Here is a 24,257-nt window from a genome sequence, read left to right as displayed (position 1 = left end):
TGTCTTTTCCTATCATATGAGTCTCCTGAAGGCAGCATATTGTTGGATTTGCTTTTTTTTTTTTTTTTTGATCCAGGTTACTAGCTTATGTCTCTTGATTGGTGAGTTTAGGCCATTAACATTTAAGGTTACAATTGAAATATGATTTGTACTTCCAGTCATGTTTATTTATTTATTTATTTTAGTTTGGCTAGTTTTTACTTTTTGGTTATTTTCCTCCCCCTTTACTGAGATACCTCCCGCTGTTGGTTTTGGGCACTATTTTTCCATTCCTCTTCTTGTAGTATTTTGCCCAAAATGCTTTGCAGTGCTGGTTTTCTGGCTGCGAATTCTTTTAGATTTTGTTTATCATGAAAGATTTTAATTTCATTGTCAAATCTGAAGCTTAATTTTGCTGGATACAGTATTCTTGGTTGGAATCCATTATTTTTCAGCGTTTGAAATACATTGTTCCAGGATCTTCTCGCTTTCAAAGTCTGTGATGAAAAATCAGTTGTTAACCTAATTGGTTTACCCCTGAATGTTATCTGCCTCCTTTCTCTTGTAGCTTTTAATATTCTTTCCTTGTTCTGTATGTTAGCTATCTTCATAAGTATATGTCTTGGAATTGGTCTATTAAGGTTTTGGATGTTTGGGGTCCTGTAGGCTTCCAGGATTTGGCAATCCATTCCTTCTTTCATCTCTGGGATGTTTTCTAGGATTATTTCATTTAATAAGTTGTCCATTCCTTTGGTTTGAACCTCTGTGCCTTCTTCTATCCCAATGACTCTCAAATTTGGTTTTTTTATGAGATCCCATATCTCTTGGATAGATTGCTCGTGAGATTTAAGCATCTTTTCTGTGTTGACTATATTCTTTTCAAGTTGATAAACTTTGTCTTCATTATCTGATGTTCTGACTTCTACTTGATCTAGTCTATTTGTAATATTTTCGTTAGAGTTTTTAATCTGGTTTATGGTTTCTTGCATTTCTAGGATTACTGTTTGGTTTTTTTTTTTAAGATCTCTATCTCCTAGTAAAGCTCGTTCTTTGCAGTTTGAATTTGTTTGTTTAGTTCGTTTTCAAAATATACTTTCAATGCTTGGACTTGGTGTCTCATGTCTTCTCTAATATTCCGTTCCATCTGAGTTAGGTATGCCTTGATTTCTTTCCCTGTCCATGTTTCTGATGCTTCTAGGTCCTCCTGTAGATTTAAGTCATCCTGCATTGTCTGTATTCCTTTTTTCCCTTGTTTTTTCATGTCGTTCACGTTACTTTCCAGCTCTGTTTGACTGCTTTGTAACTGCTTTCTCCTATACATTTGTTTTGGCTTTGTATATCTCTGTTGTCTCTCCTTTGTGGTGGGAGATTATGCCTAGAGATGTTGGGCTTTATTGTACTGATTCATTCAATTTATAAAGGGCTTCCGGATTCTGTATGCATATAGTGATTTGTTGTTTGTTCTTCGGACTTTAGGTTAGGTGCTATGAAGGTATAAGGGTTAGAATGTCTTGGCTACTTTAGAAGGTTGCTCTACTGAAGGGGGATACTAACCGTCGATTGGATCAGGGTGTTGGTAGTAACTAGGTATTTAGGAGCCCTATAGACGGCCTCAAAACATTCACCTATTTGCATTTAGACAATTACACGTAATGGAGGACGTAATGCTTGGGATGAAAGTTGGGGGGAAGGGGAAGGAAGGTGCTCTTGAAAAGAAAGAAGGAGAGGGAGATAGATAGAATAGAGGAGAATGGAAAGAACAATAAAACTTGAAAGGGGAAAGAAAGAAGGAAAAGGGGAGAGATAAAATAAAATAAGAGATAAAATTAGGTCTTAGAGATCCATTTTCTTCTCTTCCCGTAGGCAGAGCTGTGCCCTCCAAGCTGAGTTTTGCCCTCTATGTGTCAACAGCAATCCCTATAAGGCGGCTCCTGGGAGTCTCTCAATTCTGTTAGTCCAGAGCTGTTCCACTTCTCTGGCCCCTCCTCCCCTTCCTCCTGCCAGCCAGCCAGGTCCTGCTCACTGGAGGCGGTTCCCCAAGGATCTGGTTACACTTTCAGCCCCACCGCGTGCCCTATTTCCCAAACGACTGAGCACTCTCTCTGTCATTCATCTAAGCCCCAGTGCTGTGGAGCTGTGGTCTGGGAGTCAATAGTTTAATTTTTCCAGACCCCTTTGGTGGGCACGCCCTCGGAAGCTGGCGGCTAAGACCTTGGGTGTCGCCACTAGTGGTAATGGGAGTTGGGGGTCGAGGATCCCCTCTGCTTCCCTCAGCCCCTACAATCACAACCACTCCACTGGTGGTAGGAGGAGTTGGGGGTCAGGAGTGTCCTCTGTTTCCCTCCGCCCCTACCGTCACGCCCTCTTAGTTGGCAGTTGGAGGAGTTGGGGGTGGGGAGTCTTCTCTGCTTCCCTCTGCCCCTACAGTCACGCCCACGTCACTGGCAGTAGGGGGAGTTGGGGGTCGGGAGTCCCTTGGCCCTTACGGTCACGCCCACGGAGAGATTTTTGAAGTTTCCCGGTTGTTTGTATCTGATGTGGGTGGGAGTCACACACCTGCTAAAGTAGATTCCGCTGGGAAGGAATCTCGTTGGCAGAACTCTGGTGACTTCCCCTCTCTGCTATGGCAGGCCCCTGGCTCCTTGCTGGAGTGTCCGAAGGGAGGGGTGGGAGTGGCTTGTCTCTGGTCTGACTCAATCTCTGGTTTTAGTTCCCAGTTTGATATTTCATAAAGGCTTAGTTAGAGTCCCTTCACGTCGCCTCCTGAGCCGGTCGGGCAGGGGTCGTTCCTTGTTACTTTAATTTAGAATCAATAACTCAGAGAGCAATTTTAAACATGTGGACAAAAGATGCTAGAGTTTTATCATCAAAGTCAATTGCTTTTTTTTTTTTTTCCCTATTCTTTGGGGTTGGAACCCAGGGCCTTGCAAAGGCTACAAAAACTACCACTGAACTAGGACCTCAGCCATGAATCATTCTCATGTTAGCATCAGTAATGTGAAAAATCAAAAAATTGTAAAATCATTTAATAATTTAAAAGAAATCAAGAGTATGGTGTATTCTGACTTCATATTTTTTGTTTCCTACTAATTGTCTTATTAATACAACTACCCTTAAATATTGAATGGTTCTCTGATTCTGATAAAGTGATTTATTTTCTGAAAGATGAAGTCAGATTTTTACAATGATGGAAAATGAAATATTTAAAAATGCCATCTTACTCTGAAAAATCTACAAAAGAAGTTTCCTCAAGGAATGTAGATGGCCCACATAAAATGTAAATTTCCAAAATAAAATTTTCAGTGAAATTAATTAAAGCACATTACAGATAAATAAAATAACCTCTGAAAATGGAGATGCTCATTTTTGGTTTTCCTCTAAAATCTGTCTTGTTCTTTGTTCAATCTCCCATCTATGAGGCTCTCCTTGACCATTTTTAATTTTATTGTCTTGCACATATATTTTGAGGTTTGTTACATCTTATTCCAACTTCTTTTGATTGTTCTGTATTTTTTCACATGTATATTGTAAGCTTTCCAAAGCAAGTTCAAATTGTTCCTCCAACTGTGAATATTTTGAAGATATAGCTTCTAGGTTTATATTGAGATTATTGGCCTGCAAGAATAAAACAAGAGTGTTTCATAATAAAAGAAGCATGTTGAGAATATTTGAGCACAAATTTGTACATCAAATCCCAGTAAATTTGCCTTTTCAAAGATCTATACTCTCTGTTTTGGATAGAGGTACCAGACATGATCAAAACATTTATTTGTATGCTTTTAAAATCTGTTTAAATTAAAAACAGACAAACAAACAAATACTGACTTGTCCCATCATTTTAAAATTAACCTGAAATTTGAGGAAAGCATAATAGCCTTTCTGTGCAAGTTTTCTAGAAATCCATTTAACAATTACACACAGATTCTGTATCCAATCATAGAAATGAAATAACTCAATTCCCTGGAACATTCCATGAAATGGTATTCTATGATTTAATCTGCCTTGCTACACCATGGCAATGAAGGTAGCACTAAAAAAAAATATTAGTTAACCAAAAAAAAAAAAAAAAATCTCTCAACACATGTGAGGATTCATGTACAATTCTCAGCATTCCTGAGGGTAGTTAAGTAGTTTTTTTTGTTTGTTTTTTTTTCAAACCCCTGATCAAACCCAGGAGTGCTTGATCATTAAGCTACATCCCCACTTCTTTTTGAGACAGGGACTTGCTAAGTTGCTTAGGGCCTTACTAAGTTCCTGAGACTGGCCTTAAACTTGTGATCATCCTGCCTTAGTCTTCCAAGTCACTGGATTGCAAGTGTGAAAACATGCATGATATTACAAAAAAATGTAAAAATGAAATTCAGAATTTATAAACAAATGCACTATAAAGTAATTAAAGTGTAATAAAATTAATTATAATAAAAATCCAAATAACTCTGCCAATGATTTTTTTATCCTAAAACATTTAACATTATTGAAACAAGTACAGATCAATGGTTGACAAATACAATTTAATACATACTTCACATGTGATTTGATCTAGTTTCTTCTTCAAAACCTGTGCCTCATCTTCTACTGCAAGGTGATTAGTGGATGAATGCTCTAGTGAATCCTCTGACATAGGCTGCTCTGTCAGGTTATCAGCCAGTTCTTGTGGAAGTTGTCTCACAACTACCTGAGAAGATATGTCTATTAAAGATTTTGTAAATAACTTCACTTTTTTTTTAATAATGTTTAAAACTGAAAGGGACTCTGAGAAATATTATCATTAATTCATCTTCTTTTCCTCATGTGTATAAAATTCTGTTTATTTCCGAATTCCAACAAGGACACGGAAGGTGCTTTCTTCCTGCCTAGTTACTATCATATCCCTTAGACAGTAGATTAACCCCTCTCTCCACCTCCTTCACTTGATGAAATGATTCACAACCTACCAAATTCTCAAACAGAAATGGTTATGCAGGTCTGCTAGGAGTAGTGAAAACTATACAGAAAATCATCCCTTTTTTAAACAGAGGCTCAACTATAAAACTGAGCTCTAAACATATTCAATCCTCTGTGCAATTCCTATAGATTCCCACCTCCTAAAAAAGTAGACCCCATGCAACCTGACCTTCACCTTCTTCCCTCTCTTCAACTCCTTCAACTCTCTCCCCTCCTCACCCTATTCTCACTGTACAAAAATCTACTTGATTAAATGGGAATTTAAAATACTTTTTTGAAAATGGGAATTCAATGCCAAATTAATGAATCAGGGAGTTGCAATTATCTTTGTAATAGAATAGTTCCTATTTGTTATATGATAGCAATTGAACCTTGAAATGAGAAGTATTAGCAAGTTATCTGTGAAGATAGGAAATAAATTCCAGAGATAGCAGGAAGATTAAATCAACATTGGTTTTGCTGCAATGCATTGCATTTGTCCCAAATTATGTTAATGACAATAGATTCTTTATAGTGTTGGAAGGAGATGAGAATAAAAAAATTGAGCCAGTTATTTTCAGAATTAAGTCAAACTTATGTGAATAAAAACAAATTACCAGTTAGAAATGTGTAAAATGCTAGTGAAGGAAGTCTATTAAAAACTATATCATCTACATTTCACTTCAGCTTGGAAACTTGCAATGGTAACCCACTTAATTTAATCCAGATATGAGCATTTCCATTTATCTGTTTCATCATGGTCTTAAAAAGCATGGCAACATGAAGACTTTCAAGTTAGTTTTGAGGGCTGGAGTATAGGCCTGGTGTTAGAACATGGGCATAATTGCACAAGATCACGGATTCCATCCCCAACAGCAAAAATAGATATTGTTTCAGCAATGTTAATTCTATATCATTAATATCAGCATATCTCTACTAAAAATCTATGACTTATCCTCTTGAAACTTCATTCCTTTGTAAGGAAACAATGCCTAGTAAAGACACAACATATTTATTCAAAATAAAGCATCTGCAGTTCCAAGGCTTTAAATGTCCCCCCCCCCTTTTTAAATGTTAAAATCAGTTTTACATAAAGCTAAACTTTTTGTTTTTAATTGGCCCACAATTTTACATATTCATCAGATATGGTGTGTTACTTCAAAAGATATATACAATGTGTAACCATCATTAGCAGATTTATTACTTCAAACATGAATCATTTCATTGCGTTGGAAATCAGGTTTGCCATCATCAAATTTCACTGAATTCTCCTTCAAAGACAATCCATATATCTTGCTTGATACTTACTTTTCTCTCAGAGTTCTTTTTATATTTATCTAATCTTTCTTTAAAGTGATGATTTCTATTCATTAACTCCATATATCTGTTTTGTAGCTTGTGACTGGAATTTTCAGCCTCATCCTGAATTATTTTTATGGTATTACATTGCTCTTGGGTATAAATGAGCAAGCCTTCTTTTTTTTTTAATTTTTATTGTTGGTTGTTCAAAACATTACATAGTTCTTGATATATCATATTTCACACTTTGATTCAAGTGGGTTATGAACTCCCATTTTTACCCCGTATACAGATTGCAGAATCACATCAGTTACACATCCATTGATTTACATATTGCCATACTAGTGTCTGTTGTATTCTGCTGCTTTTCCTATCCTCTACTATCACCCCTCCCCTCCCTTCCCCTCTTCTCTCTCTACCCCCTCTACTGTCATTCATTTCTCCCTCTTGTATTATTTTTCCCTTTCCCCTCACTTCCTCTTGTATGTACTTTTGTATAACCCTGAGGGTCTCCTTACATTTCCATGCAATTTCCCTTCTCTCTCCCTTTCCCTCCCACCTCTCATCCCTGTTTAATGTTAATCTTCTTCTCATGCTCCCTACTCTGTTCTTAGTTACTCTCCTTATATCAAAGAAGACATTTGGCATTTGTTTTTTAGGGATTGGCTAGCTTCACTTAGCATAATCTGCTCTAATGCCATCCATTTCCCTGCAAATTCTATGATTTTGTCATTTTTTAATGCAGAGTAACACTCCATTGTGTATAAATGCCACATTTTTTTTTATCCATTCATCTATTGAAGGGCATCTAGGTTGGTTCCACAGTCTTGCTATTGTGAATTGTGCTGCTATGAACATCGATGTAGCAGTGTCCCTGTAGCATGCTCTTTTTAGGTCTTTAGGGAATAGACCAAGAAGGGGAATAGCTGGGTCAAATGGTGGTTCCATTCCCAGTTTTCCCAGGAATCTCCATACTGCTTTCCAAATTGGCTGCACCAATTTGCAGTCCCACCAGCAATGTACAAGTGTACCCTTTTCCCCACATCCTCGCCAGCATTTGTTGTTGTTTGACTTCATAATGGCTGCCAATCTTACTGGAATGAGATGGTATCTTAGGGTGGTTTTGATTTGCATTTCTCTGACTGCTAGAGATGGTGAGCATTTTTTCATGTACTTGTTGATTTATTGTATGTCCCCCTCTGAGAAGTGTCTGTTCAGGTCCTTGGCCCATTTGTTGATTGGGTTATTTGTTATCTTATTGTCTAATTTTTTGAGTTCTTTGTATACTTTGGATATTAGGACTCTATCTGAAGAGCAAGCCTTCTTTATCATCAACTTTGTTGCGAAGGTCATGGAACTGCTGTCCTAGCAATATAATTTCACTTTCCATTTGAGATAATCTCTCATCTACAGGTTCCAGTTCTTTGTAGTTTTGACTCTGTTCATTTTGATACATGTACTTCATTTCATTCATTTGGCACTGGGTTTGTTTTAGGTCTCTTTGTACCCTGTTCAATACCACAGTCACTTTTCTAAGATCACGTCTTGTATGAATACAGAGGCCTTTTTCTTGGTCTCTGAATTTTATTCCAGGCTTAGCAAACTTTGGGGACTGAATCAGCCTCCTAACATTCCATTTTGATATTTTGAAATTCCCCTTGTCCTTTAAATCAGGGCACCCATCTCTTCCTCTCTGGGAAAGAAGTTCTTGTTCTCTTTTTGATGTCTGACTTTCATCTCAAGGGTGTGGAGCAACAGCCTGATTGGCAGGGTATGATTTGGCTTCTGTTTCCTGTCTTTCGATGTTTTGTTCTTTAATTTTCAGCTTAATGTTTAGCTTTGTAATCTCAGTTTTCAGAGAATTAATCTGTTTATTATATTGCAATGTTGTTTTTCTAAGTGTTTCCTCAATCAATTTGATTCTCCTATGAAGGTCATTACACACTTCTCTTGAAATGTCAAGATATTTCTTTTTATCTTCCTCATTTTGACATTTCATTTGGTTCATTTCCAGACTCAGCATATCACATTTATCCTTCAATATGTGGAATTCATGCAAGAGCACTTTCTCTGTTTCATTCCTGGTAGAAACCTAAGGAAAATCAAGGAGACCTTTAGCTAGCACTCAATGAAATAAGATGTCACTATTACCTCTGAAACTAAAGTTTGAACATGTACATTTATGCAATGAAAGGGTTGCAATACATGGATATCCAACTGGAGAAAAATTAGATGTGAATTTCAGAGCTTAGAGAAGCAAAACTTTCCAAGAGTTCACAAGGTGTATTAAAGAAAATCAATCTATGAGTGTAAAAAATGATAATTTTAAAGAATTTCATAACTGAAAAATCCTTTTTCTAAATTACAATGTATTGAAGACATCAGGTAAGTGATTAGGAACTTTGACTATGTTAAAGCATGAAGTCTGTGGGCTGGCTGGGTTTGTGGATCAATGGTAGAGCACTTGCCTTGCATGTGTGAGGCACTGGGCTCAATCCTAGGCCCCACACATAAATAAATGAATAAAATAAAGATCCTTCAACAACTAAAATAAATAAATAAAGTTTGCACTCTGATACTGATACCTCATGTATACAGCCAGCCAATCCATAATAAGGGCCTTAGCTCTACACACATTTGGACAGATGAAATTTCCCAAAGCTCTTTAAGTTCCCTATTTCTGAAAATATTCTACATGTATTCTATTTTTCCAACATTTTTGCAGTCAATTCTTATAACTGTAGCTATTGGTAAATGATAAATCTAGGCACTGTACTTAATTAAGCATTTTCCATATACCAATTAACTTTTTTTTAAAGAAAGAAAGAGAGAGAGAGAGAGAGAGAGAGAGAGAGAGAATTTTTTAATATTTATTTTTTTAGTTTTTGGCGGACACAACATCTTTGTTTGTATGTGGTACTAGGGATCGAACCCAGGTCGCATGCATGCCAGGCGAGCGTGCTACCGCTTGAGCCACATCCCCAGCACACAATTAACTTTTTATCACAATCTGAAACAAGGAATGATATACATGTAAGCAAGTATCCAAAGAGCATGGTGACCTGTTCATACACAGGTTTGAACTCTGTGGGTTGTCACATAGAAGAACTATCAACTACTGGAAGTCAAGACAAAATAAAATATAGCAAAGAAAAAGGCAGAAAGTAGCAAACCTATATCCATAACTCCGGATGTAAATGTTCCCAACTCCCCAATTAAAAGACACGTATTGGTAGAATGGATTCAAAACCAAGATCCAACTGATGTTGTTTGTGAGAAACTCATCTCATAAGCAAAGCCACTGTATTAGTCAGTTTTTTTTGCTGCTCTGACTAAATGACCTGAACAGCACAACTGTAGAAGAGGAAGAATTTATTGAAGGGCTTACAGTTTTGGAAATTTTAGACGATAGAAGGCCAGATCCATTTCTTGGGGGATGGAGGCAAGGCTGAATATCATGGTGGGAGAATGTGTTGAAGGGAAGCAGCTCAAGTTATGATTAGGAAGCAGAAAGAGTCCACTTGCTGCATGCCAATATATACCCAAAGCAACTCCCTAATTTCCATGTCCTCCACCCTACCAGTTTTCAGTTACCACACAGTTAATCCCAATCAGGGGATTAAATCATGGATTGTGTTAAGACTCAATCACTTACTTCTCTTGTCTTCTAAACCTTCTTGCACTGTATCACACATGAGCTTGTGGGAGACATCTCATATTCGAACCATGACAGACACTCATAGACTGAATGTAAACTACTGGAAAATTCCAAAAAGAAGAAGGAGTAGCTATTCTCATCTGTCAAAGCAGATTTGAAGCAAAAATCACAAAAGACAATGAATGCTTTACATACTAGTAAAATTTCAATTCAACAAGAAAATATAACAATAGAATGTATGTATGACCCAAATGATAGTGAACCTAATTATATTAAAACCATGCTTCTTTAAATCAGTATACTATAGTAAAGCAGCCACATCTATATTCATAGCAACTCAATTCACAATAGCTCAACTATGGTATGAACCTAGATAGATTAATGTACAAAGAAACTTGGAGAATAACATACTAAGCAAAGTAAGCCAATCCTAAAAAACCAAAGGCTGAATGTTCTCTCTAATAAGTGAATGCTGATCTTTAATGGGGGGTGGGGAGGTGCATGGGAAAAAATGGAAGAATTTTGGGCAAATGGAAGGAAGGGAAGGTGAGGGGGCATGGGGATATGATATGGACATCATCACCCTAGGTACATGTATGACTGCACCTATGGTGCGATGCTACATCACATACAACCAGAGAAATGAAAAGTCATGCTGCAATTGTGTGCAATGAATTAAAATATATTCTGTTGTCATATATACCTAAATAAATAAATAAATAAATAAACAATGCTTCTTAACATTAAATATCATAATAACACTAGGGAATTTCAAAACATCCTTGTCACCAATAAACAGGACATACAAGGGAAAAAATAGACATTTTGACCTAAATAATAGTATAATTGAAATGTACCTAATAACTAATATTTCAACACAAAATAGCTGAATTCACTATCTTCCAAGCAGTGCATGGAACCTTTTTGAAAATAAACCATATTCTACATCACAATGTAATTCATTGCAAATATATAAAAAAACTCATATAATTCTATGCCTTCTATCAGATCATAATGAAATGAAACTAGAAATCAATACCAAGAAAAATAAGAGAGATCACATAAACAGAACAAAATACTCTTTTAAAAGAGGAGTAGATTATAAAAGAAAAGAAAGAATAAACAAAGAAATATTTAGACACAAATCAGAACAGAAATACAACATATCAAAATCTCTGGGACATCGTGAAGTTGGCTTTGAAAAAATTCATAGTACTGAGTGCTTTCACTAACAAAATAGAAAGTTTCCAAATAAATAATCTAATGTTCCAACTTTCAAGGTCTTAGAAAAGGAAGAACAACTAATTACCAAATAAGTAGCATATAGGAAATAATCAAGATTAGACTAAAATTAATTGAGAATGAAAACCACATAGGATCAATGAGACAAAGTCAGCTTTTTTAAAAGATAAATAAGGTCAATAAACCATTAGCCAAACTGACAAAAAGGAGACAAATCAACAAATTTGCAGATAAAAAATGAGATACCATTAGCAATATTTCTGAAACCCAGAGGATCATTAGGAACTATTTTTTAAGTTTGTACTGTAATAAACTGGAAGATCTAGAAACCTTGACAAATTTCTAGACATATATGAGCTGCCAAAATTACACCAGGAAGACATCAGAACTCAAAACAGATCAATATAAAGTAATGAAATTGAAACAGCAATGAATAGCCTTCCAACAAAGAAATATCCAGGACCAGATAGAATCCTGGCTGAGTTCTAACAGAACTTTAGTGAAGAACTAACACCAATCTTTGTCAACCTCTTCTACAAAACTTAAAGGAAGGGAATGCTCTCAAATATCTATGGAGCCAGTATAATCCTAACATATTCAGGAAAGAAGCTACAGAACAATATCCCTGATGAGCATACATGTAAAAACCCTTAACGAAATATTAGCAAACGACATTCAAAAACACATCAAGAAGTTAACATACCATGAAAAAATTGCTTTTATGCCAGGTAAGGTTGGTTCAACATAGGCAAATCAATAAATGTAATCATCACATAAATAGAATGAAGGATGAGAATCATATGAATATCTCAACAAATGCAGAAAAGGCTTTGATAAAATTTAGCACCCACTCATATTAAAAATGTTAGAGAAATTAGGCATAGAGAAAACTTACTACAACATTATAAAGGTTATATATCACAAAACCAAAGCCAACATTATGCTGTAGAAAAAAATGGAAAGCATTTTCTCTAAAATCAGGATCAAAGAAAAGATGTCTAATTTTATCAATCCTATTCTATATACTTTTTGAAACTAAGGCAGAAAATCAGGCAAGATAAGGACATTACAGGACTATTAACAGGAAAAGAAGAATTCAAATTATCTTTTTGCTATTGACATCATCGTATATCTAGAACTCCCCCCACACACACACACAAAAAAAAAAACTCCACCAGAGGACTACTAGAGCTGATAAGGAATTCAGCAAAGCAGCTGGTAACAAGATCAACAATCATTAATCAATAGCTTTCCTGTACATGAAACATAATTCTGCTAAGAAAGAAATCATGAAAACTATCCCATTAAAATAAAAAAAAAATGCCTGGGAATTGTTTTATTTAGCTTTTCTCACTGTGACACAAAGTGACCTGAACAATGTAGAGAAGGGAAAAAGTATTTGGGGCTCATGGTTTCAGAAGTCACAGTCCATACACAGCTGACTACACAGCTCTGGGCCCAAGGTGAGGCAGAACATCATGGCAGAAAGACTTGGTAAAGGAATGCAGTTCAGAACGTGGCCACCCACTAGGAAGCAGTGAGAGTTCCACTCAACAGGATGTACCCAAGTGACCTACCTTCTCCAAGCACACCCTACTTGACTATGATTACCACCTAACTAATCCATGTTGATGAGCATGGAAAATGGTACAAATATGTTGAAAAATAATTTGGCAGTATCTTATTAAGGGCATATAAAGGAACATGTGAAGACTTTTACAGGATTTCTTAACTATCTTGATTATGGTGATTCAACATGTGTTTAATATATAGGTTCAAAACTTGTCAAGTTGCACATTTTTATATGTGCAGTTTACCTTTTATCAATAATGCCTCATTAAATCTTTTGAAAACAAAAAGCTCTATTGTAAGAAGAAACACCTTAGTGATTGGGATCCAGACACAGGAGAAAGCTAGAGGTTTGAGGTCTTTAATCTTATAGCAAAGAGAAGTAATACTGAGGTTTTAAGGAAGGGGTAAGCAATATCAGAACTGAATTTATAAAAAGTATATGACTTGGTTGCAGAGAAGAACACAGATTCAGGAAGTGTGTAACAGGGAAAGGAAGTCTAAGGTTATTACAGAATTCAAGGAGAGATAATGGTAAGCTGATCTGATCATCCTTCAGGCCCAAGGGAGCAACAGAGCCAACAAAAGGAGTGGGGTGGCATTCACAAAGAAAAGTGCAGTGGGGATGATCCAGGGGTGTATGTGACAGTGTATCACACTTCTCATTATATTTTAATGTGAAGCACCTTTCTGAAATGAACAATAGTGTAACACATCAGTGTTCAATGATTAAGTGCTAAGTAATGTGTGCATCTATTACTATAGTATACATCATTATGTAAAGGTCCTACCTGCTTGGTTTTTCAACATATGCCCAAATATCCTTATAATTAGGGCACGTCACTTGAAAAGCTGTTGAGGCTAATACAGTTGGCTGTGATTCATCAAGTTCTTTCATAATGTTTATTTCTTTTTTGACCTATAAAACAAAATCCAATATCAAAATGTACCCCAAATACATATAACATACACTCAATACATACAGGTGACAATAATTTACCACAGATAGTTTTTCAAAGAACTGATTTCTGTCAAAAGAAAACCTTTATCAATGGTTATTTTATCTTACTCATTTTCAAAGTCTGTACGTAACAAAAAAATTTTCTATTCTTTCACTTTGCCTTTTACAATATATTTTTAATTTATATTTTTGTATTGTATCACTTTGACTTTCATAATGCACTTTATCAATAAAATATTATCTTGTGTTATTTGTAATAATACCTTGCTCTTTTCATTAGATGTTTTTTCTGTGTGCCTAAAAGAGAAAAAGAAAGAATGAAACACATAATATTCTTTCAGACAAACACCAAATATGTAAAATGCAATAAGACTATTATTTTTTATACATAAATTCTCTATATTTTTAATTTACTTCTTGTACCCATAAATTTTATGATCAGTTTCCACAATGGGGATTCAAGTGTAAACAAAAAGAATAGCATTAATAAATCAAGAGCACTACTACTAATAGTCTCAAAACAAATAATTAAATTTAGATCACACCTTCTGACAGTAAAAGCAAAATGAATAATAGCACTTGCCTTATTTGATAGAAATGTGATAGTGTTTTGTTATTGTCATTTTCAAAAAATAAAACTCATACAACTTACTAAACCCCATTTGTAAAAGATGACTTAAATCCTTGTAGGAGGGGAACCCTGTTGCATTAATTATAGATTCTTGCTTCAGGACATACAGTGAAATGACTGTACATAATTTTAAGCAATGTACATATGCCAAACTTGGAATAATTCTCATTCTTCCGACAATCCTCTGAAGTAGATAACATTAGGTATTTTATAAAAAAAGAAACTAGTCAAAGAAAGGCCAAATAATTTCCCAAAATCCATGCATCTGGTTAGTGGCAAATTATGAAAGCAATATTCCTCATCAAGTTTTGAAAAAAATATAATAAAAGACCAATCTATATTGTCACTCTATATCTGGATATAATTGTAAATAATAATTTCTCTATTTTGCCATTATTTAAAATATAAAATGACTATATACCTTGGCAGTTTTGGAAATCTAGTTTCAATAAATTAAAGGTTTATTTTTTTTCATCAAATTCATCATTGTGCATCATTCATCTTATCAATGATTTACTCAAGCATGCAATTAAGAGAGCACATAATGCATATTCAATTGTGTTGTTGGAACAGGGAAACAAAGTTCTGATACTTTAAAACTTCATAATCCAAAAGGAATAATCTGAACTCTTTGGTCAATATTTTACTTTTGTATTGTACACAAACACAACACACAGATTCTAAGTACTTACTATTTTGATACCCATGATATTTTAGAGTACTATAAAAAAAATCATAGCGATGCCTGATGATACTGTCAAGCGAGAAGACATGATTACACTGTCTTGAATATGACCTGATATTTGGATGTTCTCTACTACATTAGTTTTTAAAAATCTATCTATGATAGTTGAAATTTTGGGTCATCATTTGCATGTTCAATTACATTAGGATATCCAATATCTGAACCAAAACTCAATGAATAACCACCCTTACTATAGAATATGTACAAGTAAATAGAAATTCTAAGGACCATTAGAATTTACAATTCTATAATTGAATTGTATAGATAATTCATAAACATTTATAAGACAATTTACTATAAATCTTCAATGGAACCCTATGAAGCTTTCTAATATTGGATATGCAAACTCAGTTAACTGAATAATCCTGTCCTCTAATGAGACATTTCTAAGGGCATATGAAATACACTGAAATCTTGTAATTTTTTTTTAATTCTCTAATTTGACTCTTCTTTTGTCATTGTTCACTTTTCCATTTTTCCTAGAAAAATTCTCTAAGGAATTTCCTACAATTATCATTTGAAGTCCGGGTTTCATGGTGACAATGTATTGAAACTATTCCATGTTAAAGTCATTTGTTTCCATCTTTGTCAAACTGTCAGCAGCATTGATATTGCTGAGCATTCCCTTCCTCTGTCCTAAACTACATTATTCTCTCTTCTTTACACAAAAAGTATTAACTTGATGAGAAGTGGAGCCCAGTAAGCTCACCCAAGCCCTCTGGGCTCCTCAGGCAACAAGCCAGAGGATGAGCTGGGGGACCAGTGGGACAGCCTTGGTCTCTGCCTGGCAGACACTTGGAGCTCCCACTAAGACTGCCCACTGACTCAACCAGGATGTGAGGGACCAAGCACTCGCCTCTCCTCATGCCTGGATGACCTGATGGTAGCAGCAACCATCCTGGCTCAATCCTCTCTGTCCTAGCCAAAGCCACTGCAGAGGATGTGGAGCCTTTGTGGCAGTGGGCTTGGTGTGGTGAGAAGAATGGCATATCTGGTACATATTAGGAAGAGTTTTTACATTGATTCCAAGTGAAATGGGGACCACTAGAATGTTCTAACTAGTCCACTGTGATAAGAATCAATGGAAAGAGAATTTACAAAGAGACAAGGAGACCCATTAGCTGACTATTTAGAGACACAAAAAAACAGGATAGGCTGCAGGGTTACAAAAGGTGGGAGGAAACCCAGGGGGATGAGTCACATCCTGAAAGTCAGGTGAAAAAAGTGTGCTAGAGGAGGTTTCCAAGGGGTCCAATACTGCTAATAGGGTAAGTAAGGTTGTATAGAAGAAATTGTTTCTAGATATACGCAAGGGAAAATTGGGAAAAACAATTTTGGAGGAAAGGCTGGGTGAAAATATTGGAGTTCAAACACGAATGGAGGTCTGGGGATGTAGCACAGTGGTAGAAGGCTTGCCTAGTATGCTCAAAGTCCTGGGCTCTATTCCTGGAATTACAGAGAACAAATAATATAGAAAAAAATAAACAAAGGGAAAAGGAATGTAGCTCAATGAGTACAGATACTTCTTTCTATAACCTCCTAGCTAAGTGGCATAGTTGGCTATTAACTATTTAATTTAACTGCATTTTTCAATCCTCACATAATGATTTCACAGTATATTTGTGACGCATTAATTTTTTTCAATTACATATGTGCCACCAAGACACATTAAATTATTAAATCATTAGTTCATAAAACTATAATCTAAACTAAAATAACCCTTAAAATATTTTATATATTATAATTTAAATATAAACTGATTACCATTTGCTCATATAGATAGATAATCACCACAGAAAAAGACAAAATATTTCAAGGGCACTAATTCTTGCTTAAAGCAAACCTTCTATTTCTAGGATATTTTGTAGTATGCAAATACAAAGTTATTATGTATATTAATATACATATTTAATATACAGTAATAAAATATAATAGCAATAAAAAGACAGCAAAATTTAATGTATAAACTCAAACATTTTAAGTTGTACATTAAGTCACTGTTGAAAAATATGATGGGATGCATGCTCCAATATATTATCTTTAAAAAAGATAATGGCAAAGATGCAATTGACCTTTACAAGAAAGATTCATTTCATTAGCTAATCTTGAATTTAGCACAAAAGTCAACAAATTAGTGCTTGTGGGCCAAATCCATCATTTTGCATATTTTTCTAAAGAAAGCTCTTTTGTTTTGTTTTTATTTTTGTGGTGCTGCAGATAGAACCCAGAGTCAAGGGCATGCTGAACAAATACTTCCCATAAGCATATTTCCATCCTCTTATCAAACAAAGTTTCAGTGAAATGCACTCCATACTCATCCAGTAGTGACTATAAGGTGTTTCAGACTACAATCACAAAGACACTCTTGTCCACAAAGACTAAAATATTTACTGTTTGCAGAAAAAATTTGCCAACTCCTATTTCAGTATATTGAAGATTTGATGGAAGTTTTAATAGATTTTACCCAATATAATAAAGTATTAATGAAACATTGACCCCCATGTGCAATGCATTCACAATATTCAGATTAATCTGACGATTCATTATTTGAGCACATGGGCATTGGGAACAGGTGCCCCAAATCTACTGGTGAGTAGCACTACTATAACAAGGCAGAGTGCCAGTGCAGCAGGCATCTTCCTTTTGTAACTCAAAGTGAGTATAGAAACAAAACTGTGATTACGAAGTGTCATTAAAATAAATGCCTTAAATATACTTTACTTGTGAAATAAACTGTACACTAGAGACCTAATTTCATTTTAAGTGCTTGTGTGGTTTATTATTTTATAGATATGACAATTTAACTCTTTCCTTATTGAAGACAATTTAAACTAACCCCTATTTGATATGACAATGCCACACTGAATTCCCTTAACATAACTTATTTCACTTAACATAATGGTCACTATTTCATTAATTTTTCTGTAATTATTTTCCTTTAATATATGCTGTTTCCATTAATGTTCTCAGCATATGCATTGCATGTCTTCAATGGACACATTGCATATATCAGATATATTCACCTTTGTACATTTTGTATGATATAGAATACATGTCTTTCACAAATGTGTTTATGTACATTTGTAAATCATGTTTTCCTGTTCCAGAAAGATAAGTAACAGAAGTGAAGCTTGTAGATTTATAGAATAATATTTGAAATTTTGGTGCATGTTAGTAAATCACCCTTCCAAAAGTACTGACAAATTTCATTTATCAATAGGACATGAGAATAAGTATTTACACTCATAATTGCCAAACTTGGTTATCATTTTAAAATAAATGTGTCTATATATATATGAAAAATGGCATCTAATGGTTAATTTACCACTGGGAGTATTGCCTTTGCCTTACCCATTATGTTCTTCATTTTTATTAAGAAAATACCATTGGTGATCAGCATTTCTGTTCTTCCTTTGTTCAATGAATTCATCACCATTGTTATCAGTGTCCTCCTCACTATGATGCAGGATTTGTAACACTTCCATCTGATTAATTTTATACTTCTTCCTTGTTATTTCCACCTTTAATGAAAGACCAAGGATAATAGTTACTTTTCAGTAAGAAGAATTAGTTTTGTTCTCATCACTGATTTCATTAATTGACTCAGTTTGGTTGTCAAGACATTAGTTAATAATAATCTTTTTGGTTTTTAATTTTATACAATGTCATTGTATTTTAGTCATTTCTGTTTGAGTTGAACAAACAACTTTTTCCAAAACTCCAAAAATAACAATTCTTCATTCTGTGCTTTTATTTTTGTCAATTCTTTGCTACCTAATATTTGCATACCCTGTATAACTGGAAGAAGTTAAAAGTTGATACAAGATGTGCTCTGTTCAATATTTACTCCTTGGATTTTACATTAAACAGCCAGGATTAGGGATGTGGCATTGTGGGCCTCAGTAACAGTAGGAAGATTTCCCCTTGTTGCATTGAGCATTTTCTCTCCCATTGTCATTGGATGTTCTTTTCTCATTTGGATTCTGGGATATCAAGAGTGAAGGAGCTCACTCAAATACAGATTTCACTTTCCATAACTATAGCAGCATATATTAGCAATTAGCCCCATTATCGATGTGAGAGTAAAACTAATGTATTCATGGGAAATTGGAAAGTCTCTTCCACTTTGATTTTTTCCCACACTTTTTATTGGTGTAATATAGTTGTATATAATGATGGGATTTGTTACATAATCATAACATGTGCCAAATATAACAATATAATCTGACCAGTATTGCTCCCCAGCACTTCTCCTCTCTCTCCTCACCTACCTTTTTCCTCTAATCTAAGGATCTCTCTTTAATTTCCATGAGATTTTCCCCTCACTTTTCTTTTCTTTTTTTCTTTCTAGCTTTCACATATGAGAGCAAAAATATACCCCTTGATTTTCTGAGTGTAACTTATTTCACTTAACATAATGGTCACTAGTTCATTAAATTTCCTGCAAATGACATGATTTTATTTGTCTTTATGGCTGAATAAAATGCCATTGTGTATGTACACCACATTCTCTTCACCCATTCATCCACTGATGGAAACCTAGGCTGGTTCCATGTTTGATTATTATGAATTATGTTGCTATAAACATGGCATGTATGCATCACTGTAGTATGGTGATTTTAATTCTTTAGAAAAAATACTGAGGAGTAGTATAGCTGTGTCATATGGTGGCTCCAGGCCTAGCCTCCATATTAATTTTTGTAGTATGTGTGTGTGGCAGATCGCTATGCTGTTTCCAAAGTGTGAACCATTGCAACTTGTGCTCATCAGTACAGTATGATCTTTTTGTTCCTTTAGGATATAAACCTAGGAGTGGTATGGCTTTGTTATGTGGTGATTCTGTTCTTATTCTTTGGAGAAGCTTCCATACTGATATTATAAAGGTTGTAGTAATTTACAATCTCCCCCCAAAATAAAGTGTTCCTTTTTCTCCACATCCTCTCCAGCATTTATTATTATTTATATTATTGACAGCTGCCATTATGACTGGTATGAAATAAAATCTCAGTGTAGTTTTGATTTGCATTTCCCTTATTACTATGTTGGGCATTTGTTCATATATTTGTCAGCCATTTTATTTCTTCTTTTGAGAAGTGTCTGTTTAATTCATTGGCCATTTATTAATTGGGCTCTTCTATTTTGTGGAGTAAATTCTTTTAGAGTTTTTTTTTTTTCTATATTCTAGGTATTAATCCTCTGTCAGAAGAGTAGCTAGCAAAGATTTTCTCCCATTCTGTAGGTTCTATTTCACATTCCTCATTGTTTTCTTTGCTGTGTAGAATCTTTTTGATTTGAGGGCATCCCCTTGATTAATTCTGGGCATTATTTTATGAGCTTTAGGGGTCCTAGTGAGAAAGCAGTTGCATGTGCCTAAACGTTGGAGTGTTGACCTGATATTCTCTTTCAGAAGTTACATAGGTTTTGTTCTGATTCCTAGGTCTTTGATCCACTATTGAGGTTATCTGGAGGAGAGGCTATGAGACAAGTTACTAGTCACATTGTTCTACACTTGGAAAAACAGTTTTCCCAGTACCTTTTGTTTAAAAGGCTGTCTTTTCTCTGTGTCAAGGATCAGATGTCTGCATGGGTGTGGGTTTGTCTCTGTCTTCTCCTCTGTACCATTCATCTATGTGTCTTTTTTATGCCAATACAATCATTTTTTGTTAACTATAGCTCTGTAGTGTAATTCGAAGTCAGGTATTGTGATGCCTCCAGCATTGCTTCTTTAACTTGGAATTGCTTTGGCCATTTTGAGTCCTTTTTTCTTCTAAATGAATTTTAGATCTGTTTTTTTCTAGTTCTGTGAAAAACATGAATGGTGTTTTCATGGGGTTTGCATTGAATTGTATTGAATTTTTGACAGTATGGCTACCTTAAGAATCAATTTCTTCCTTCAATATTTTATAATTTTTATTTATATTAGGATACTAAAAGACTATTCAGAAAGACAATTTGGTTTAGATTAATCTAAATTGTTAAAGCAAGGAAAATAGCATGAAAGATGGGTTTGAAATTTACATGACTGCATACCTGTGGCTGCTTATTTTCAGGGTCATCAAGCACATTTTTCTTTCTTCTGTTTTCACTTTTAAAGATGGTTCTGCCAACAAATGTTATTTGTCTATTTACACTACTTAAACAGTTAGAAGAACAATCACAGAGTAAAATGAAAGTGCCTAGTACTAATAATAACAATAACATTTATTTTATCAATTAGAAATTCAATTTAAACATTACTTGCATAATTATTATTAATAATGTGGTACTTTGTACTAAAACCAATGCCTTGTGCATACTTTTTTTTGATAGGCAGATTTATTTTAGTATTATTATATAATCATATGGGCTATATCTTATTCTAATCAGGATGCCATTTTTGTGGATGTACACAATGGTGAGATTCACCATGGTGTTTCACATATTTACACAGGAAAACTATGTCACATTTATTCCACTGCATTCTTAGCATACTCTCAACTGCTGAGACTCACCTGCTTTAGTACTTTTGATTTTCTTTTGAGATGGGGGTCTCACTGTTGTGCCCAGAATAGCCTGACACCAGCTGTCCACCAGGCTTCAGCCACCTGAACACTTGGGTCTATAGAGATGTGCTCTGCTGAACCAGTGAGACTTGACTTCTTCAGAAAATACTTCAACTAACCCCAAACTTCAACAAACCACTTGGGGAGAACTGGATGTTGTAAGCTTCAGTACAAACAAATACCCCCAAAATTCACCTACAAATTCACCCACTGAACATAAAATGACAAATCCTCAGCATAGAAACATAAAAATCCACACACTACATTATTCTCTACTTCCTAATAGTAAGTTTTAATCAGGCCCTGTGCATCTTTAATGGTTTCAAAAGTACTTGGTACTTTTTTACTCCTCTACTATGAACACTCTGCCCCTTTTGTTTGTCCACACTTCTGACAAATTTCTTTTCTAAAGATGTGGTGTTCTCTGAATTGTTCCTTGATTTGGGCTGTTGTTCTCTTATAAAAAAAAAAAAAAAGTTTCTTTGCATAGGGCATACTTCAGCATTTTTCTACACATTTATGGCTGAAATTGTAAATAATTTCTCTACATGTAAATTTCTTGTACTTGTGAACAGGAGAAAATCTTTTCAGTCACCTTTGTGTACCCAGCCTTTATTTCTCTGACCCCTAATTATACTTTGAGTCCCTGGTAAATGCGAATGTAGATAAATGGTGTATGGGATGATTTTGCTTGAATTAGTCTAAGCTGAGAGGTAAAGTATTAGCAAACTAGCCAGAGAGAAATAAAGGATGAGAATATGAAAACCATTACAAGAGAGGGTGGCACCTCTTAAGTAGGGTCTGTGTTTGTCTAAAATGTTGGGATGGTGAGGAGGAATGGCAGAGGATAGGGAAAAATGAAGAAAAGGATAAAAATAGTTGAACAGAACTCATTCTATCAACATTTTCTAGGTAAGTTTAAGGTGATTGACATGAGTATTCTCAAGAGTGGTTCGTTCACAGGTATATATGCATCAGAACAAAATCACTCTAATGTTGTGGGCAGGATGGAAATGAGGTGTATAAGCATACATGGAGGGAGATAAATAAGTATAAGATAATAGAGCAAAATAAAGATGACAGGGGTCTAAATGGAGGAAACATCCTCAGAATCACAAAAGGATCCTACATTTTCAGCCCCCAGGAAGATTATGTTTCACTAAATTAAAAGAAGTACAAATCAAAGTCTGTGGAAAATGAGACTCTGCTCATGAATATTAATAGAGCTTGGAATGAAATGCCCTTTGAACTGGCCCAGGATCCCCTAATTATGGTGACATTGTGTTGTGTGCATACCCCACAAGCCCAGGGAGCAGGCTACATTTGTGTTGTGATCCCCTGGCCCCAAGTGGCTTCTCAGAATGAACCCTGTCAGTGGCCAGGCCTAGAAGCCCTTTCATGATGGTGACTCATGGAGTCAGCTCATCCCCAAAGAAGGAGGGACACATGTTCCACTCCAGCAGTCTTGGGGTCCTGGTGGACCAGGAATCCAGCCCAGTGCTCCCCAGTTGTGTATATATATCACATTTCCTTCACATTCATCTCTTGAAGGTTACCTTGGTTTATTCCCCATAGCTTGGCTATTACAAACTGTGCTGCTGTAAACACTGTGAGCCTATTTCCCTATGGTGTGCTGAATTTAGATCTTTTGGATATATTCCAAAGAGTGGGAAGCTGGATCATATGCCATTCATAGTGTTTTTTGAGAAATCTTCATAGTTTCAGGAGAGGCTGCGCTAATTTCAATTCCAACAATAATGTTTGAGTATACCTCCCCCCCACATCCTTCCCCAAACGTATCATTATTTGTATGCTTGATGATGTCAATTTTATCAGAAGTGAGATGAAATCTCAGTGAAATTTTGACTTGCATCTGCCTGATTGCTAGAGATGTTGAGCATGTGTTCATATATTTGTTGGCCACTTAAATGTCTTCATTTGAGAAGTATATGTTTGATCCCATTTTTGCCCATTAGCTGATTGGGTTATTCCTAAAGAAAATGTATGTTTAGACATACATAACATAACAGAGTATTAGTAAGCCATAACAGAGTATTAGTAAGCCATAAAGAAGAATAAAATTATGGCATTTTCTGGTAAGTAGATGGAACTGGAGACTATCATGCTAGGTGAAATAAACTAGGTTTGAAAAGTCAAAGCTCAAAAATTTTCTCTGACATGTGAAAGCAAGTCCAAAATAATAGGAAAAAAAGGGAAAGTGAGAAAGAAAGGAAAAAGGTGTGTGTGTGGGAGGAGGATTCCATTAAAGTAGAAGAAAGATTCATGGATTAGATGAAGGAGGCTGGGGGTAGGGGAGAAAAGATGGGATAAGGGAAGAAAACCAGAATGAATCTGATATGTTTCTCATGCCCATATATGAATATACTACAGGGAATCTAACCATTATGTATATTTGCAAGACTCTATTAAAAAAAAAAAAAAAACATAATCAGGTATGTTAGTGCATGCCTGTCATCCCAGTGGCTCAGAAATAGGAAGTGGAAGGATGGCACTTTTGAAACCAGCCTGAGCAACTTATTGAAAGTATAAGCAACCTCATGAGATTCTGTCTCAAAATAAAAAAATGTTGGGAATGTGGCAATCCCTAGTACCACAAATAAATAAATAGAAAAGATAAACACATAAATACACAAAACAATAGAATAGAGGGGAAAAAGAAGACCTAGGAACAGGGAAGAAAGTCAAGA

General features: G+C 35.2%; 1 protein-coding gene across 16 annotated transcripts in view; it reads right to left on the bottom strand.

Annotated features, from left to right (window-relative positions):
- Positions 1-6,623: 6,623 nt before the first annotated feature.
- Positions 6,624-24,257, bottom strand: part of LOC139705444 (uncharacterized) — a 42,628-nt gene continuing 24,994 nt past the window's right edge. For 9 of the 16 annotated variants that reach the window (XM_071611382.1, XM_071611383.1, XM_071611372.1 and 6 more), the window contains 7 exons: positions 21,038-21,107; positions 20,541-20,807; positions 18,359-18,528; positions 13,895-13,928; positions 13,462-13,589; positions 9,857-9,959; positions 6,624-8,293 (listed from right to left, as the gene is read on the bottom strand). In XM_071611382.1, the coding sequence (XP_071467483.1) occupies positions 20,786-20,807; positions 21,038-21,107 (92 nt within the window). In that variant the 3' untranslated portion in view covers positions 6,624-8,293; positions 9,857-9,959; positions 13,462-13,589; ... (1 more) ...; positions 18,359-18,528; positions 20,541-20,785. Of the gene's footprint in view, positions 8,294-9,856; positions 10,000-13,461; positions 13,590-13,892; positions 13,929-18,358; positions 18,529-20,540; positions 20,808-21,037; positions 21,108-24,257 lie in introns of those variants that run through there. The other 7 variants (XM_071611380.1, XM_071611385.1, XM_071611386.1 and 4 more) reach the window with 5 other exon arrangements.

The sequence above is a fragment of the Marmota flaviventris genome, chromosome 4 (assembly GCF_047511675.1).
Source record: "Marmota flaviventris isolate mMarFla1 chromosome 4, mMarFla1.hap1, whole genome shotgun sequence".
Classification (NCBI taxonomy): Eukaryota; Metazoa; Chordata; class Mammalia; order Rodentia; family Sciuridae; genus Marmota; species Marmota flaviventris.
This window is presented reverse-complemented; position numbering and strand designations above follow the sequence as displayed.